This window comes from Lichenostomus cassidix, chromosome 10, assembly GCF_008360975.1.
Source record: "Lichenostomus cassidix isolate B80296 chromosome 10, HeHo_3.0, whole genome shotgun sequence".
Lineage (NCBI taxonomy): Eukaryota > Metazoa > Chordata > Aves > Passeriformes > Meliphagidae > Lichenostomus > Lichenostomus cassidix.
This window is the reverse complement of record NC_139491.1, coordinates 1,844,298-1,862,132: the sequence shown is the minus strand read 5'-3', so window position 1 is coordinate 1,862,132 and position 17,835 is coordinate 1,844,298. Positions and strand designations below refer to the sequence as shown.

Sequence of the window (17,835 nt, the reverse complement as noted above, 5' to 3'; positions counted from 1 at the left end):
TCAATAATCACAACAAATTAGTTTTTAGCTCATTTGTAAGAGCAGCAGGCACATGGTGAGCACACTCTCACCTTGCCTCTCTCTAATGAACCACTTTAACCATATCAAGAATGGATTTTGCATAATGACTGCAATATGAAGTCATCAGGAACCATCCAGCATTTGTGAGGGAAGCCTTGAGGACAATGACAAAGGTACCCCTTAAGAAGATGTTCAGCAGCTGAGTGTCCCAGTAGAGTTGGGCAAACACTGAAACCTATTTCCCTTGGATATTCATTTGAATTTTTAAATGCATTTCTTTGACTGTTCGCATCTCTTTTGTGCTCACTTTCCATTAATAGCAAATGAGCCTTAATAAGGGGAATAATCATGAACAACACATTTTAAATTTGAACATTTGCCAAATGAAAAGCTCCAATTGCACAATAAGTGGTTAGCAGTACATATGTCATCTTATGACTTTTATACTAAATTAAAAATATTCACTGTTGGTCAGTTGTCACAGAGTCGCATCAAGGAAACCCAAATAATATCACAATGTACAGAACTGGGCAACATAGGTTAAAGTGTTATTATATACAATCAGGTATTCCTGAATTACTCTCTGGCTGAGACTTAGTTCTTGACAATAATTATGACAAAAGAATGTGTCTTGAAATCTTGTATATTTTGCTCTGCCAATTTTTTTTTTTTTTTTTTAAGAGTAACCTGTTTTTCACCTAGCCCTGCCAGGCAATATGATTTGCCAGGGGATAGAGCAGTTATGGGTATAAAATCTTTGCTCAAGGGCTTTTAGTAAGAAAAATTTAAAGCACCTAAGATGCACAGCTGCAGCCCAGAAATGCAGTGTGATCCATTTTCCTTTAGTTTCCTTTTATACATCATTGAGCTCTCAAGGAAAACCTCTTATATCTCATTTGTAGAGCAAATCACAACTGCAGAGTTCCCCATGAGTCAACCCCATTTAATTTCTGGTGATAGGAGCCTAAGAGAGAATTAATCAGCTTCACCCAGAAACTTCTCCTGGTTATTTTGAAAGCGGTGGGGGGAAAAGTCACCCTTGCAATTCTGTTTTCTATTTACTGGGGTATATAAATAAATAAACCTTAGAGCATGATATTGTGCAGCACTGACCCCAAACTTGAGCAAGAGATACCATAGGGAGCACTCCCAATTTGGAAGTGGGTGGAAAAGCTGACCTGTTGGGTCTTTCCATCTCTGACCACGATTATCCTTTGAACCCTGCAAGAGCTACTCTAGAGGCCAAGGAACCCCTGAGCATCATTTCAGGGCAAAGGCTCCCACCAAATCAAATGCATTTTGATGACAAAAAGATTGATATGGTGGCCTTGTCCTTTGATCCAAATTGGTTTCATAATTTTTGGCATAACAAATATAAATATATTCCAGAAATTCTGGAATCCTCCAAGTTATTATCAGCTACAAATAACCTAAAGCTCCCTGAACAGATAAAGTGTAACATTCTAATTATGTCAGCTTAAAGGGTTTTTTCCTTTAAATAATACTTAAGATCTCTCATCAGTAAGAAAATGAAAACCCTGGGATAAACTAAGCAAAGGTGCAGAAAATAAGGGAAACTAAATAGTACACAGCTTTGCATTTCAGTGCTGTAAACTTTTGAACTGCACCCATGGAAGAAAAGGGTGGTGGAAAGAAGATCAGATGCATACTATAGTAAATATCAGGTGTTGTGATAACTTGCTTTTATGCTTCCAATAATTGTAAACATCATGTAGTTTCATATTCCTGAAATGCTTGAAGAGATCCGCATACCTTTTTTTTATTTTATTATAGAGCAGCATCGCTTTCCAGTTTATTTTGAGGAGAAAATTGTCTCTTTCTGCTATAAACAACTCCAAACCGTTTGTTCAGGGAAGCTGAAAGGTGGAATTTTAGCCCATTAGACACGGGCAGGGAAGCAAAAGTTCCGATTTCAACCCAAACTCGATTACAGAGCGTCCCCCAGCGGGGCTGTCTGGTATTGCAAACGCAAAGGACAGGTGGGTTTCTGCACAGTCCGTGCAGAAAATTCAGAACGCAAAAAATGCACGAATACAAAATTATTTTCTTTTCGCTAAAATAAAAAGACCATTAGCATTCTCATTGTAAAGTTGTATAAATAAATTTAAAGTATAAATGAGATAATCGTCAGTCAAAGGGCAATCTCAAGCAAAATAAGAGTCTAATTAGTATGGGATCTGACAAAAATAATTAAAGGAGGGTGACATAATTAATGCCAGTGGACACAGGATTACATAGAACAGACATTTTTAAAATAATCTGATATCTTTCCTTTTCATGAGTGCAAGGAATGGCACATAAATCTTGAGACCTTCCTAGATGTGGGTGCAATTTTTACAATACTTGGTTTTTACTGAGCCAGCAATCCAGGAGAAGGAATCTCCAAGAGAAAAGACAGCATTTATCCACTTTAGTCTGAGTTAGAAGGAGATGCTGAATTGCCAATTGCTCCACAATTTCTTTAAGAATGGAAGAACCAACTTCAAAAATATGCTATAAAATAATCAGATATTGCATCCTCTATCTCAGTGACAGAGTTCTTTGAGGAGGGAGGGAAAAAGGCCTTTTTTAAATGGAAAGATCAAATTTCTATTGATTCCATGACTGTGTGGATCCCAAACTAATCCTCTGCCTCTTGTTTGTGGCATTTGTCAGATGAATCAAGCTTCAGGCTTGGGAAACTTGAGCCAATTGCTGGTATTCTCCAGTAACCTCAAGTTTCTTTGCCAAAACACTTCTATCAAACTTATATCAAAAGGTAACACACTGAAATTCTGCACTGCATCTCCTGACTGGGTTCTTCAAGTGGGGAGAACTCCCAAGAGGCTTCCACTCCCAATCCCAGGCAAGCACAAACATGGGATTGAACTCAAAAACTTTTATCATTCATGTAAAACAAAAGCTTCTCTAGCACTTGCTGGTGTAATCCAAGGGAGCAACGCACAAAGTGATGAATACTCCATAAAAATTATACTTGTACTGATGTCTTTGTATTTTACCATGACTTTTTTCTTTAAAAAGTACTTAGTGAAGTGATTCCTTCCTGTATGAAGGAAGAAATCCCATTGTTCTGCAGGCAGACTGCACTCCATCTTTATTCTTCATAATTTGCTAAGACCTTCTAATACTGATACTTTAATATTTTTGAAACTTTTATTTTAAAACAATTAAACATGCCCTTGCTATCCTGTTAGTTTTGGCTGTCCCTGCATAAACTCCTTGCCCTGTATAAAGACAATTACCAGATGCACGAAATACCAGAGCATGAAAGTTCACCTCTGATCTCAAAGGGGCAAACTCAGTTGTCAGATAAAGTGTCAAGAGTTCTCTTTGGCTCTAGTGACTCAAGCTTGGCCTTTTGCAATCATTCGAGGTTTCTTCCAAGAGAAGAAGGAAGTGTGGAAACTCAGAATGATACAACTGTTCTTACCACAATATTAGAAATACATGTGCAGCTACTCAACCGTATCAGCAAGGTGTGAACTTGGCCCAAAGGTCTTCCATTTTCCTCTGTGATACAGTGAACAAATGAGAGCAGTGATCTCAGCTACTTTTATTTAATTAACCTTCATTTTATTACAGTCACTGAATGTCACTGAGTAAGCACACTGGTCTCTGTTCCTCACTGTGTCAGCAATCAGCATCTGCTACATTTCAAACTCAATTAAATGTCTTTTCCCCCCCAAATGTTGTGTTTTTCTTACCCTTTCTATCAGCATGGGTTACTTCATCTTTCTTCCTGCTGAACAAGAGCTTCATCATTTTGGTCTCCATTTCCCCTTTCACATCCTGCTTACATAATACATCTAAAATCATCCTGACTCCCAAGCCCAAGTCTACACTTTGGTCGTCTCTCACTAAGTTATAACACCTCCTCCTCCTCAGATGTTTGAGAACTTGGCTTCAGCAAATCAGTTTCTTACAGATGGTGCTTCCATTTACTGGCACAAATTGGTTACTTAGAAGTATTAGTCATTGGAGATACACATTTTATAAAACATGTGAAAAATAAGAAGTAGAATAAACAGGAACATACAGTGACATACTGCCTTGGCTCTGTCCCAGGTTTTTTTCCCCTCCTAAGGACAAACACTACACAGCTCACACCACGTATTTATGTTCAAGTGATGCTATGGTGTAGGCAATTATATTTGTGAAAGTATGAATGCTTGTCGAAGAGGCAAAATAATCATCCTCCAAATGCCACACTTGTAGCATTATAGCCTTATTCACAGGGAGTGACTCAGAGCCAGAGACAGTGCTTTGAACTCCTGAATTTCCACTGCTTTGCTGTTTCATCTTTGGCTATGCTAGTACCTTTATCGTTCCCGCTATAAACGTGAAGGACAATATCGGTGACCACTGTAAAATTAGCAGTCATTAGGGCTTGCCTGCTCTCCTCACACGCCCTTGCCCTGATCCCCACTCCCCCGGGTGCTCCGGCTTGTGATCACACAAAATAGGGCTGAGGAACGGACCTGCAATTTCTCCTGGAAGGTGCCGTGAAAGACCATGGAGGTTCACACAACTGCATCCCTCACTTAAAGTGAATCCGCCCTCTTTGCTCGCCCAGCCACACAAGCCTGAGCTCCCTCGGGGCTCAGAGCCTGCACTGCTCGGGCTCCTCCTCAGCCCTCACCTGGCGCCGATCCCTCAGAGCAGTCCCGGGTCCCTCAGCCCGTTCCCACTGTCCCTCAGCCCGCAGCAGTTCCCTCAGCTCTCGGCTCCCTCAGCCCGCCTCGGCTCCCTCAGCCCGTTCCCGCCCTTTTCCCTCAGGGCCGCTACGTTCCCTCAGCTCTCGTCCCCTCAGCCCGCTCTGGTTCCCTCAGCTCTCGTCCCCTCAGCCCGTACCGGTTCCCTGAGCTCTCGTCTCCTCAGCCCGTACCGGTTCCCTGAGCTCTCGTCTCCTCAGCCCGCCCCGCTTCCCTCAGCCCGTTCCCGCCCTTTTCCCTCAGGGCCGCCCCGTTCCCTCAGCCATCGTCCCCTCAGCCCGCTCTGTTTCCCTCAGCTCTTGTCCCCTCAGAGCGTCCCGGTTCCCTCAGAACTGCGCCGCTTCCCTCAGCTCGTTCCCGCCCTTTTCCCTCAGGGCCGCCCCGTTCCCCTCAGTTCGCGTCGCGTCATCCCTCAGCCCGCCTCAGGTCCCTCAGCTCGTTCCCGCCCGGTTCCTCCAGCTCTCGTCCCCTCAGCCCGCCCCGGTTCCATCAGCTCTTTCCCGCCCGGTTCCCCCAGCTCCCGTTCCCTCAGCTCCCGTCCCCTCAGCCCGCCCCGCCGCTCTCTTCCCGCCCCTCGGTTGAGGCCGTTCCCCGCGCGGTGACCCCGCGCCCCGCCCCGCGCAGGCGCCCCGGCAGTCGCGGCCTCGGGGCCGCCGCTCCCCGCCGCTCCCCGCCATTCCCGGGCGGTCCCCGCCGCCCCGATGCTCCGCACGGAGAAGGTGCTGCAGCTGCGGGGGCAGCACGGCCGCGCCGTGCGGGTGGTGCGGGAGCATTACCTGCGCCCCGACGTGCCGTGCCGCAGCGCCCTGTGCCGCAGCGCCCAGTGCCGCTCCGCCTGCACCCGCGGTGAGACTCCGCCGTGAGGGGTCTGGGGGAGCGCGAGACAGAGCCGGGATCGCCCGCGCGCCGGGCTGGGGTGTGGGCAGCGACCGCCGGGCCGCGGGGAGCTGGGGGCAGAGTGATCCCTGAGCTGGGGGCAGAGTGATCCCTGAGCTGGGGTGATCCTTGAGCTGGGGGCAGAGTGATCCCTGAGGAGGGGTGATCCTTGAGCTGGGGGCAGAGTGATCCCTGAGCTGGGGGCAGGGTGATCCCTGAGCTGGGGTGATCCCTGAGGTGAGGGTGATCCCTGAACAGCACTGATCCCTGAACAGGGCTGATCGCTGAGCTGGGGTGATCCCTGAATACTGGGGATGACCCCCGGCCTGGGATGTTCGGACAGTGCAGAACAAATCACGTCTATAGCGATAGTTTTGCTTTAGAAATCAACGAGGCGTAAAGAGCGGAAGGAATCGAGGAGTTGATTGTTAGAGGGTTTAACTGTGAACCGTTTACTGGCAGTGATAAAAGGCTAAAGGATTGTTCGATTTTTACACTTCTCTTGTTTTAAAAGATCCTCTAAAATGCATTAATTTCTGCGGAGTGGTGGTTTATAGCATGAATTAAATTCTATACATACCTGTTAAGTATTACAATGGGGCCAAGCCATTATCTTGAAGCTATTGTAATTCTGCATCAGCAGCTATTTCTGTTCAGTAATTAAATGTAATTGCCTGTGTTATATCAGGACATTTCAGACACGGGAAGGCTGCCAGGCTCTGCTGTCTGCATTTGTTGTTGTTTTTATGTACTCTGGTGCTGTTTTGTGCATCACAGATCATCACCCTAGCTTTGGTTGATATTTCGGTTGGGTTTGTTTTTGTTGTTGTTTAATAGCACAATTTATTTGATGCAGGAAACTGAATGGCAAATAACAAACATAATATCCAACCTGTTTAAATCGACTTCCTTGCCTAAAAGAAAAGGTTGAGAATTATAACTTTTTTTTTTCCTTCTGAACTATGATTTGCATAGTTTTTTTCACTTTTGGTTTAGGTTGCAATCGAGGGAAGAAGTCATATTACTTAGATTATATTATTATAGTGTATTACTGCTATCTAGGAGTCAGGAGTAATGATAGTTACTGCTCCTCAGTATTTCACATTTGACTATGAATTCCTCAAAGATAAGTTAAAGGCACACATCACAAAAAAGCCTAACCTCTCCTGCTGTGCCTAACTTCCCCTCTTTTGTACTTAAACATAAATTGTGCTGTAGGTGACTGTCAGAATGTGTCCCTATGTAATTATTCAAGGTAACCCAGAGGTGAGTGGTATATTTGTTTTCATCCCTGACTCTACACAGTGTGCTGAGCAAATCTTATTTCCTGCCCTGTGAGAGACTGCCTGCAAAAATCACCTCTGCAGGTGCTTGTAAGGGTGAGCTGTGCCTGCCTAGAAGTGACTCTGTTCTAGATATATGGGTTAGGCAGGGATAGCTTCACATGGGTAGATCACATAAATCTTCCAGTGACATTTCACTTTTAATGCTCTTCTGAATTATTAATAAATATTGGCTTTCTTGTATGTGTTCTGCCATCATCCATTATAAGCCTTCGGTGTGAGATGAGGCCAAGTTCCTGTGTGCACAGTTGTGCTGTCTGGATTCACACTTCTCATGTTCACAGCTCAAAGATTATCTTGTGTCAGCTTCTAAGAAATACGTGAAAATAACCTGACTTGTCAATACCTGTATACTTTTATTCTCTAAATTTGCCTGCACTGTGGTGAGTTCAGCAGTTCAGTGTTTATCATAAAGAATGAATAGGTATTAAGAGAAAATACAGTGAAGATCCCTTCCCATCTGAAAGCTTTTTGGTAATCTTTGAAATACCAAAAGCAATTAAACTCACTGAGGTTCATTTTAAGGTGTCATTTGTGATGGGTTGGCTGTGGCATTTTGATGGCATATTCATAAGAGTCTCTATAAAGGAAATTAACACGGATGGTTAATAATTTATGTTTAAGAACATCACTTTGCAGTAGCAATGGTTTTCTCTGTGTGCCTTACCTGTGCTCTTTTATGTAAAGATCCTGCTGTAAATGATGTATTGGAACAGAGAGATGCAAGCAGGGTAAAAGAACTGCTCATAATTCTACAGCCTTTGGAAATTCCATTAAAAGATTTTCTGTGCCAGATGCATAGTCCTTTTTTCATATAGAAGCAGAGAAGAAAGAACTGTAACCTTCACTCTTTTAAGTTACAGCCTTTTCATAATGAAAGTGGATCTTTTTCATTCCTTTGGAAAGAATTTGCACTAAATTTTGGCATCAGTGGATTCAAAAGGGTTTTGTCACAAATTTATGGACTGTACCACATAATTGTGCCATAGTAGCCATAATTTTGTTCATCAGAAAAAGAAAATGTACTTGTTTGAGGAGACACAACTCTTCATTTTCTTACATCAGGAAGTATTTTCAAGAAACCAATATTGCAATGGGAAGTTTAAACCTTTAAACTCTGAATTATCTTTTAGATGGCAAGTTGTTATCAGACGATGTCACACACTATGTTGTACCCGACTGCAAGGTTGTTCAGGAATACCTGGAGATTCTGGAATTTCCGGAGCTGAAAGGAATTATTTTCATGCAAACAGCTTGTCAGGCTGTGCAACATCAGAAAGGACGCAGGTACTTATCCCATAAGAACTTATTTTTTATTTAGATTGAGGTAAAACACAAATGTTTTCTATTTTGAAGAAATAGCTCTTGTCCCAAAAGTGACAAACAAAATAAGTTCCTGAACACTTAGGATGTTTTGTGGGGCTTACTGGAAAATAAATATTTTTAAGAGAAGCATTCAAATGGAACTTAGAAAAGCTTGCCTGCAAGTGATGGTTTAGGATTTATCATCAGTGGTGTAATTTAATGAATGGATTTCTCTGTGCATTACAGTAATTTTTCTAGAGTTTTTCAGCTGTATTTTCACATGGAGTTAAAATAACATTATCAAAAGAAAGCACAAGAATATATTTACATTTTCTTTTTCCAGGCAGTACAACAAGTTACGAAATCTATTAAAGGATCCTCGTCATGACTGTACTGTGTTTGCTAATGAGTTCCACCAGAACTGCTACCTGCCAAGGGAGAAGGGAGAATCCATGGAAAAGTGGCAAACCAGGTTTGTTTGAACTTGTGCAGTGCCACACTGCACAGCATCATGATTTGTATTTAGGAAGAAGAGCGTGCACTGGGTACTGAGAGTTTACCATCTTGCTCTGCTTAGCTCTGCAACAGTTCATAGTCTCTGAAGGTTTACATTGTGCTTTCATGGTTATAAAAGTATCAACATTGTTTTCTTAGACAAAATGCACTAAATTAATGTAATAATGCTAAAAAAACCCTATATCAGTTTAGTTACACTGTATCATTGGAGTCTTGGCAGCTCCAGCCTGCTTTTTACAAGTTTTCACTCAGAAGAGTGTTATGCTGTGTTGCAGCCAGGGCACAAGCAGATGTTATTAGAGAGGAAACATTCTATTCTCCTCTCGTCTCTTGGTGCTTAAGAACGGCACATGAACGTTTTTGCAGAAAAAACGTTTCTGTAGCTTGGTGTATATCTCTCAAAAGTCTGAGTGTTAAATCAAAATCTCGTTTATACAAAGCCAGCAAAATCTTGCAAGTAGCAAATGAGCTATGCCAGAAATCTTTTTTTCAAACTTTGCTTTCCTAGGAATATTTACAATGCAGCAGCCTGGTATTACAATCACTGCTTGGGTCAGATGCCAGTTGTTATGGTAACAGAAGATGAAGATGCTATCAGGCAGTACGGAAATGAAACAGAAGGAGTGTTTGTGATTTCCTTCAAGGTAACATGCCAGAAAAATAAAAGGTTTCCTTTGTGCTGCATCAAAATGATGAAGCAAGTACATAAAAGTGTATTGCAAATCATGTCAGAGTTTACATTCAAGAAAACTGTGATGGTAACTCATGTCTCCATTTATCAAAGCAAGCAAATGTGTCACTTATGGGTATATCAGAAAAACCAATGGCAGTGAGTAAAGCAGAGAACTGAAAAGATAGACAGCACCTCTGAAGACAAAGGTCATCTTTCTTAGGAGTCCTTTTCCTTGTTTTCCTTGTTTTTAAGGAAATTGGCATTGATGAGCAGTGATCAGTTCCCTCATCCAGCTGTCTAAATCTGTAGTGCAAACAGTCCATAAACAGCTGTAGCCTAAATATCCATCAACAGTGTTCTGTCACTTGCTTTGCCTGGACTGCTGAGGATACAATGATGCCTGAGAAGATAATTCACTCTTCATTTTGGTGTGCATCTCTGATACCACTTGTATTCAGTGGCCTGTGGGGATGGGATGTTTATGTTTAGCTGTGGAACGATGTTGAGTAGAAAACAGGACCAAATTGGTTTACCTTTGCTGTATTTAGCAGTGGATTAGGCTGAACCTGGGACAGATCTGTGGGGTTTAGAGCAGCACAGTCATTACCATTTGGATGTGCTATTTGAGTATAGTGTGAGACAGCTCTTGTCCTTCATGGACTTTCCAAATGCATTATTAAAAGACCAGAAATCTCTAAATACTTTCCTATTTATATTTGTGTACACAGAATTACTTGGATAACTTCTGGCCTGACCTAAAGGCTGCCCATGAACTCTTTGACTCCATAGCCCAAGCTCGGCGTGAACGAGAGAGCGAAACCCAAGAGAACCATGGAAAAGAATATCCTGAGCACTTACCTCAGGAAATACTGGAGGCTGGGATCAAATCTGGGAGATACCTGCAGGTATTTGTTATACAGAGAACATACACAGAACGATGCAGTCTTGTGCTTTGTCCCTTTAGTTGCCTGAATTAGAATGATTAGAGAGAAAAATATTGCTGTGGTGGGAAGAGGGAAAGAACACAAAAACAAGAGTGAGAGGATGGAAGGGATTAGGATTCTCAAAATATTTCCCCTACTTTGTCTTGTGAACACATGGATGTTTTTTGTCTTGGAGAAGTTAAAATAAGAATTGGCTATTGAGGATTTGAAACTTGCTATGGATTTTTCTTCAGGTTGATATGTGATGTACCTGTAAATGGAGAGACCAGGTGTGATTTGAGGCAGCGAGACCTCATTCTTAAATATAAGTAATGCTGCACAAAGGCAGCAGCTCTTACTACATTTGCACAGAGATCTCTCAGTCAATGAAATTAATTTACAGGTTTGTGCTGTTCAGGGCCTTAGTATGGATTGTTGGTAGACAAGTGTCCTTCTTTTAAAAATAATTTAAAGAATTAGAGGCAGTAATTTGTTCTTTTCTTGGCAATTTCAGCAGTGAAGCAGGAATAAAATATGAACAGAAAGACTGAGGTCTTTCTTTCTTGCTGGAATAATGCCAGATTCTGTGCTAAGGCAGGCAGCAAAGGTAATCTTACACTGCCTGTGGTTGGAATAAAATGTCATTTACCATCTTACAAATAAATTCATCATTTAGAAGAATTTACCATTCTTTTCCAGAAGTGAATACTTAGAGTTCTACATCCTACATTCCCCCCTATAGAGAGAACAGTTATATTCAAAATAACCTACATATCAATAAAAACTAATTGATGTAAAAATAATTGTAACCCCCCCAGTTTTATTCTTTAAACTTGGCTATTTTTTGGGTGACTGTTTCATTCTGTCAGTTGGTTTGGTGTTCTCTTTCAGGGGACACTGAATGTCAATAAGCACCGAGCACAGCTGGAAGCTTTTGTTCGACTTCAGGGCTTTGGCAGCAAAGACACAGGTGAGAAGTTTTCAGTCATCAAACAGGATGAAGGCTGAGCCACTGCAGTACTTGTGTGCTTTTCATGGACCAGAAGGGAGACAAGGTTAACCAGAGGGTGGAACTTGTGAGGAAAACTTCCTCTTTCTCAGCACCTTTGACCATATTTTGGACTCTTCTCCTACTTCTGGGCTTCCCTAGACCTCACTGAAGTGAAATGTTGATTCAAATTGTTGGCCCTGTGCTTTTCTCTAACCTCAGGTGACAACTGATTTGACTGCAATAAGAGTTTGCATAGATGTTGACAGGATTAGGAAGCTGATCTTTGTGAACATAATTGAAAATCAGCCTTTTGGATCAAACTGATCCAGTATTGTCTCTCTGGCATGAGTTACTAATCAACACCTTTGCAGGAACTGTCCATTACCCTTGCACAGACACACTGGCCCAGCTCTCACTAATAACTGCTTTCAGATGTGCCTGTGACAGACCCTGCAGTCAAACCAGTGCTCAATATACTAATTATTTTTAAAAGCTTTATTCTGACCCCTGCCCAGGTTCCTGTGGCAGTGGCTTTTACAATTTAACTATGCTGTGTGCTTTTAAAGCTGCTGCCTAAGAACAATGAGCTCATCCCAGCCTATGCTGCTTTTTATCCAAAAGCACACTTGCAGAATCACTTAATATCTCCTTAAAAAAAAAGAAAATGAAAATATTTTCATTTCCTTGCAATATTAATTACTTACCAGTAGTCCTTTTTGGAAGAAATCATATTGCAAAAGCCATTTTCTGTCATTTCAGCAGAATGCTGCCAAGAATGGAGCGATTTGAATTTTTTTAGCAGATTATAGTTCTATTTCTTTTTGTTTTAAATACAGAACTTCAAAGTGACATCCTTATTTATGGGGCCAAGGCTCGGAATCGTGCAATCCACGGGGATGTGGTGGTGGTTGAGTTGCTCCCTGTGCAGGAATGGAAGGGAAGGACTGTTGCCCTGTGTGAAAATGAGACTGAGGACAAAGCACCTGCAGACACCACAGGTGACCCTATGCCCACAGGTAAGGAGAAGCATCCTTTTAATTCCCTACTGATAAATAATGTTCAATATGAAAAAAAAAATGTTTGGTGAAAGATTTCATTCCAGGGTGACATGCCTGGGTACCATGGGAACTTAGAGTCATGTCTGAAGTTACTCCTCTGCAGCTATAGCTGCATCTTAGAAGTTTGTTCAGATGACAACTAAAACTTTTAGAGGAGGTTCATTCTCTTTTTTTTAAGGAAATGATGTTGTGTTATGGTCTTTGCTATTAAAAATTCTCTCTGTATTTTATTAGAATTGGCCACATTTCAGCAGCAATGGGAATCTCTGAATAATTTATGTTCTGTATCAATTGAAATCTATACAATGAGTTAGTCTCCACATAAATAAAAGCTGATTAAAATCTGTCTGTGCCAAGAGTAGTTTATGACAAATTTGTATTGTCTGCACACCATATGTTGTTGGCAATTGTGACACAGATTTGGGGACACATCAGTTCATATTACAAAGCAGTGAATCTCATGCACCTCCCACGTATTTGCTTTCTTAGTCCTGTTTAAATCTTTAATGCACAGTGTTTCTTATTTAAGGTAAAGTAGTTGGAATCATCCAAAAGAACTGGAGGGATTATGTGGTCACTTTTCCCTCTAAAGAAGAGAGCCAGTCCCAGGGCAGAAACACTCAGAAAGTCCTTGTAACACCTTGGGATTACCGAATTCCCAAAATCCGGATCAGCACTCAGCAGGCTGAAGCATTACAGGTAATTTAACTGAAGTGTTTCTCTATTACGTGTTCCTACAAAGTTGTGTGGAACTAATATTGTTTTCCTTGACAAAAACATGGTAAAACTATTAAAGTCTGTAAGAGTGGTTCAATTTCTGCCTTGAAGGACTGTGTTCAATTCCTGTCAAAACCACTTCAGCTTCAGGTAACGAAGCTCCTTTGAGTTCTGAACTTGGACCACAGTCCAGGCACTTGCTTTGGTTTTTTTCTGATAAATGAAAGGTCATATCAGTGTTATAAATTGTGGTTTTCAGAAGCACATTGCTGGTCTAACAGAGCTGTCTTGCTGCAGGAGTACAGAGTTGTTGTGCGCATCGATTCCTGGGAGTCAACATCCCTTTATCCCAACGGACACTTTGTGAGAGTTCTGGGAAGAATTGGAGATCTCGAGAGTGAAATTGCAGCAATTCTGGTGGAGAACAGCATTTGTGCTGCTCCCTTCTCAGAAATCCAGGTTTGTCTTTGTGGTCAGGTCTAGTCTTTCCTGTTCATTTCCAGGGTCTTGTTTCTCAAAGAGATGGACCCTCATGTAGCTGAATATGTTTGTTGCCAATGGGTTTTTGAAAGCTGAAATTCTATTATTATTTTAGTTTAATTTTCTGGAATCTTTTGGATCAGTGGTTCTATTGATACTATGGATTTTCAAGTCAGGAGTAATTTAATTATCCTTTTGCTATGAGGAGATTACAAACTCTTAATTCAAATTTGAGTTAGACTTTTAAGATTTTACTGTCTTTTAGTATGTGGTTATGGTACTGATCCTAAAAGCCTTGTCAAAAGCCTTTCAATTGGAAGAGGAACCAGCTTTCTTAGATATCTATTTTGATTATACCTGTAATTAATGGAAAGAAAAAGACATGTAGCCATTAAATCACCTCTTCTTCATTCAGCATATTTTGTCCAGCCCTGGTTCTGCCCTTAATGGCAGCTGAAATACGAAGGAAGGCAAAATTAGGGTGGTACTGTACAAATAGTTATTTAAATAATTTGACTTTGGCATTGCAGCTGTGAGTGTTCTGTAGGAATAACCCTTTAAAATAATGCTGGGAAGCAATGCTTACACCCCAGACTGCCTGCGAGGTGCACACCCAGGAGGCCTGGGGGGAAGAACAGTAACTGTGTTTTATTCCTCAGGGCTACAACGTATTATTTGGCAGATCGGCGCTATGACATGCTGCCCTCTGTGCTCAGTGCTGATGTGTGCTCTCTCCTCAGCGGAGTGGACAGGTAAGGGTTTGCAAAAGGGACCCTTTTACAAGTCATTTTTCATTATTACTAAATCCTCAGCTGGAAGAACTGTGTACATTAAAAATTACCTCTGAGTTTTACCACAGGTAGGGTGAATTTTATAGACCAGTTTGTATCAATTTACAGGCTCAGTTGGCTGGTTGGCATAAGGATATTCAGGGTACAGAGAAGTTCATTGTGGATGCATCTGACTAATAAAATAAAAATAAATAAAAATAATGCTGCAGTGTAGCTGTGCTTTAAAATAGAGGAGACCTTATATCTTAGGGGTACTCTGCTTCAGCAGATGAATTTAAACTGCTCCTCATTTCAGTTGTGATGCATGAGACTGAAAGGCAAATGCATTAATTAGTGGTGTTGCTGAGCACTGGTTTCATGAAGTAAAAGATCCTTCCACAACCAGAATTAAATCTAAATTTCTGAGAGTTGAATGTGCTTGAAATGGGAGTTTAAGTCAACTAAAACTATTCAGATCTGTGGTGTTCCCTCAGATATGCTGTGAGTGTCTTGTGGGAGCTGGAGAAGGAATCATACGAGACGCTGAGGGTTCAGTACACCAGAACCCTCATCCGCTCTGCCTACAAGCTGGAGTATGAGACAGCACAGGGACTGCTGGATGGAGACACCAGTGTGGTGGGGGATATCCTGGAACTGAGAACCCTGGATGAGGGAACGAGGCAGAAGAAGCTGGTGGAGCTAGTTTGGGCCATATCCAAGCTCACTGACATAGCACGGCATGTCCGAGCTAAGCGGGACAGGTGCGGCGCGCTGGAGCTGGAAGGGATCGAGATCCGAGTGCAGCTGGATGACAAACGGAACATCCACGATCTCATCCCCAAGCAGCCGCTGGAAGTGCACGAGACCGTGGCGGAATGCATGATCCTGGCCAACCACTGGGTGGCGAAAAGGATTTCCGAGGATTTCCCCCACCAAGCTCTGCTGCGGCAGCACCCTCCGCCCCGACAGGAATTCTTCACTGAGCTTCGGGAATGTGCCAGTGCCAAAGGCTTCTCAATAGACACACGGTACCTTTTGTTACTCACGTTTTTTAATTAAACTTAAGCAATTAACTGTTTTGCCACGTTATCATTACAAACTCTAAGTCATTGTGACCAGGCATAGTGTCATTTTCTTCTGCAATAACACTTTTTTGCCAGGTCTAACAAGGCTTTGGCCGAGTCTCTGGACAGAGCAAACGACCCCTCGGATCCCATTGTGAACAAACTGCTGCGCTCCATGGCCACCCATGCCATGTCCAATGCTTTGTACTTCTCAACTGGCTCTTGTCCCGAGGAGCAGTTCCATCATTATGGTATTTAGTCATTTTTCTGCCTTTCCTGTGATTTCTGAACTGTTGGGGGAGGCAAATGATGGCTTTGATTGCTCATTTCTCTTCCTGTCTCTTGGCAGGGCTGGCCCTGGAGAAGTACACTCACTTCACTTCTCCCATCAGGAGATATGCTGACATTGTTGTGCACAGGCTCTTGATGGCAGCGACCCTGAAGGGAACCACAGGGGATGTTAAGGATAACATAACCAGTAACAAGGATCTTGAGGAATTGTGCAGACACATTAATAACAGGAACCGGGTAAGGGAGTCTCCATGGTGCCCTAGGGAATGAGATACCCATCCTGACTGTGGCTTTTGGGCACTAAGAGTATCACTTTATTTTTATTTGTAGTGCATTGAGGCTTTTTTAAGTATCAGTTTTCTTCTGAGAGTGGTAGTAAAAGTGTCTTCATATTTCACTTGTACTTCATGTAGGATTTTAGTATAGTTTTTCTAGGGGATGGGTAAGGGAGTAAATAGTAGGAAAAAGCAGCTGTGGAAATCAAAGCCAGACACTTGCTGGAATATTTACATAGTTTTTTTGTCTCCCTCTGTGTTTGGGGTGCTCACAGGCAGCCCAGCGTGCTCAGAAACAATCCACAGAGCTCTTCCAGTGCATGTACTTCCGAGACAGGAGCGCCGAGAGCGACGAGCGCTGCGTGGCCGACGGGGTGATCTACTCCATCCGCACCAACGGGGTGCTCGTCTTCGTGCCCCGGTGGGTGCAGCACAGCTGGGAACGGGCTGGAGATAACACTGGGTGCTGCTGGAATGCTGGGAGGGCACAGCCTGCCTGTAACCCAGCTCAGTGATCTGTCATGTCAATATTGCAGAGGGTTCAAGAGCCAGAATCACCCCCGCCAGGAAAGGCTGCCTTACAGAGAGCCCAGGGCAAGCATGCTGCTGCTCTTCAAGTCGGTTTTTTTAAATGGAGAACTGTCTCCTCACTGTTTGTCTGGAAAAACCTGTAAAGCTGCTCTTGTCCTATCATTGAGCCATTCCAGGCTCCACCCAGCTAAGATAATGGATCACTATTTCACTTTTGCCTCACTGCTCTCAAAACACTTCAGTCACTGTCTCCATGCTGTTTCACATCTGGGTTTCTTTGACAACACCTATCAGCGTCCCTGAAGCAGAATTATCAGGCTGCCATGCCTGGCCCTCCCTGTTGCTTTTGTATAATCCCAGCCAGCCTGTGGTTTTCAAAAGACCTGAAAAGGCTGAAAATGGTTAGAAGACCTTCTCTCTGCTTTTTTGTAGATATGGAATCAAAGGTGCTGCCTACATGAAAAACAAAGAGGGTTTGGTCATCTGTCAAGGCACTGGGAGCTGCCAGTGGAAGCCTGGATCTCTCCATCGCTCTCAGCATAAAATCACCTCCACTACAACTACTGGAGACTCGGTGACACTGAGCCTTTTTGATCACATCACGGTGAGTATCTCATCTAAGGGGAGGAAAAGGAAATGGCACCAGCAGAAATTTAAATACAATACTGTTTTCCAGGTGAGAATCCTTGTGCAGACTTCCCGCTGCCATGCCGATACCATCAAGCTGGAAATAATCAGGAATGCACCACACCACACTGCGGACACAGAGACTACCCAGAAGAATTTCCACGTGGTGAGATCTGACTTGGTGAAAGAAGTCAGTCAGTCTGCAGAGGAAGCCCAGCGTGCCCAAGAGAGAGCCAGGGTGGAAGTGATGGATGAGGAGTCTCGGGAGTTCTGCCAGACCAAGGGGCCCAGCCTGTACCAGCTGCTGGAGGAGATCCGGGAGCTGGCGCTGCTGGATGTCACAGAGGACATCAGGACTTGAACTGGGACCTGCCACCAGCTGCCTGGGGCTGTCCTGCTCACTGTGCACAAGTGGTTGGGGGATTTTTTAAAAAGCAAGTTTATTTAAATATTCAAGAGTCCTTTTAATAAGAACCTAAATGTCTATTTTAAATAATTATTTTTATCTGATTATGAGTATGAATGAGTTATGAAAAGATTTTGTACCTTATAAAGCTCATATTTCAGACTAAAGACACTGTGCTGTGAATTCTTTTAAATATCATTCAAAAAATTACTTTGCTCATGTTGTCCATAAATTA

At 42.7% G+C, this 17,835-nt stretch overlaps 2 protein-coding genes across 2 annotated transcripts in view; one reads left to right on the top strand and one right to left on the bottom strand.

Annotated features, from left to right (window-relative positions):
* MEGF11 (multiple EGF like domains 11) overlaps nucleotides 1-4,775 on the bottom strand; it is a 268,537-nt gene extending 263,762 nt beyond the window's left edge. The window contains exon 1 of the mRNA XM_085070265.1: nucleotides 3,747-4,775. The gene's annotated coding sequence lies outside the window, so the exon portion shown is untranslated. The remainder of the gene's footprint in view (nucleotides 1-3,746) is intronic.
* Nucleotides 4,776-5,379: 604 nt separating this feature from the next.
* On the top strand, nucleotides 5,380-17,767 carry DIS3L (DIS3 like exosome 3'-5' exoribonuclease). The gene is made up of 16 exons (XM_085070600.1): nucleotides 5,380-5,600; nucleotides 8,107-8,260; nucleotides 8,622-8,750; nucleotides 9,303-9,438; nucleotides 10,196-10,372; nucleotides 11,282-11,360; nucleotides 12,218-12,397; nucleotides 12,969-13,138; nucleotides 13,454-13,633; nucleotides 14,213-14,388; nucleotides 14,901-15,434; nucleotides 15,567-15,721; nucleotides 15,820-15,998; nucleotides 16,312-16,457; nucleotides 17,000-17,171; nucleotides 17,244-17,767. The coding sequence occupies exons 1-16, from the start codon at nucleotides 5,456-5,458 to the stop codon at nucleotides 17,553-17,555; spliced, it is 3,024 nt and encodes a 1,007-aa protein (XP_084926726.1). The 5' UTR covers nucleotides 5,380-5,455; the 3' UTR covers nucleotides 17,556-17,767.
* Nucleotides 17,768-17,835: the final 68 nt, after the last annotated feature.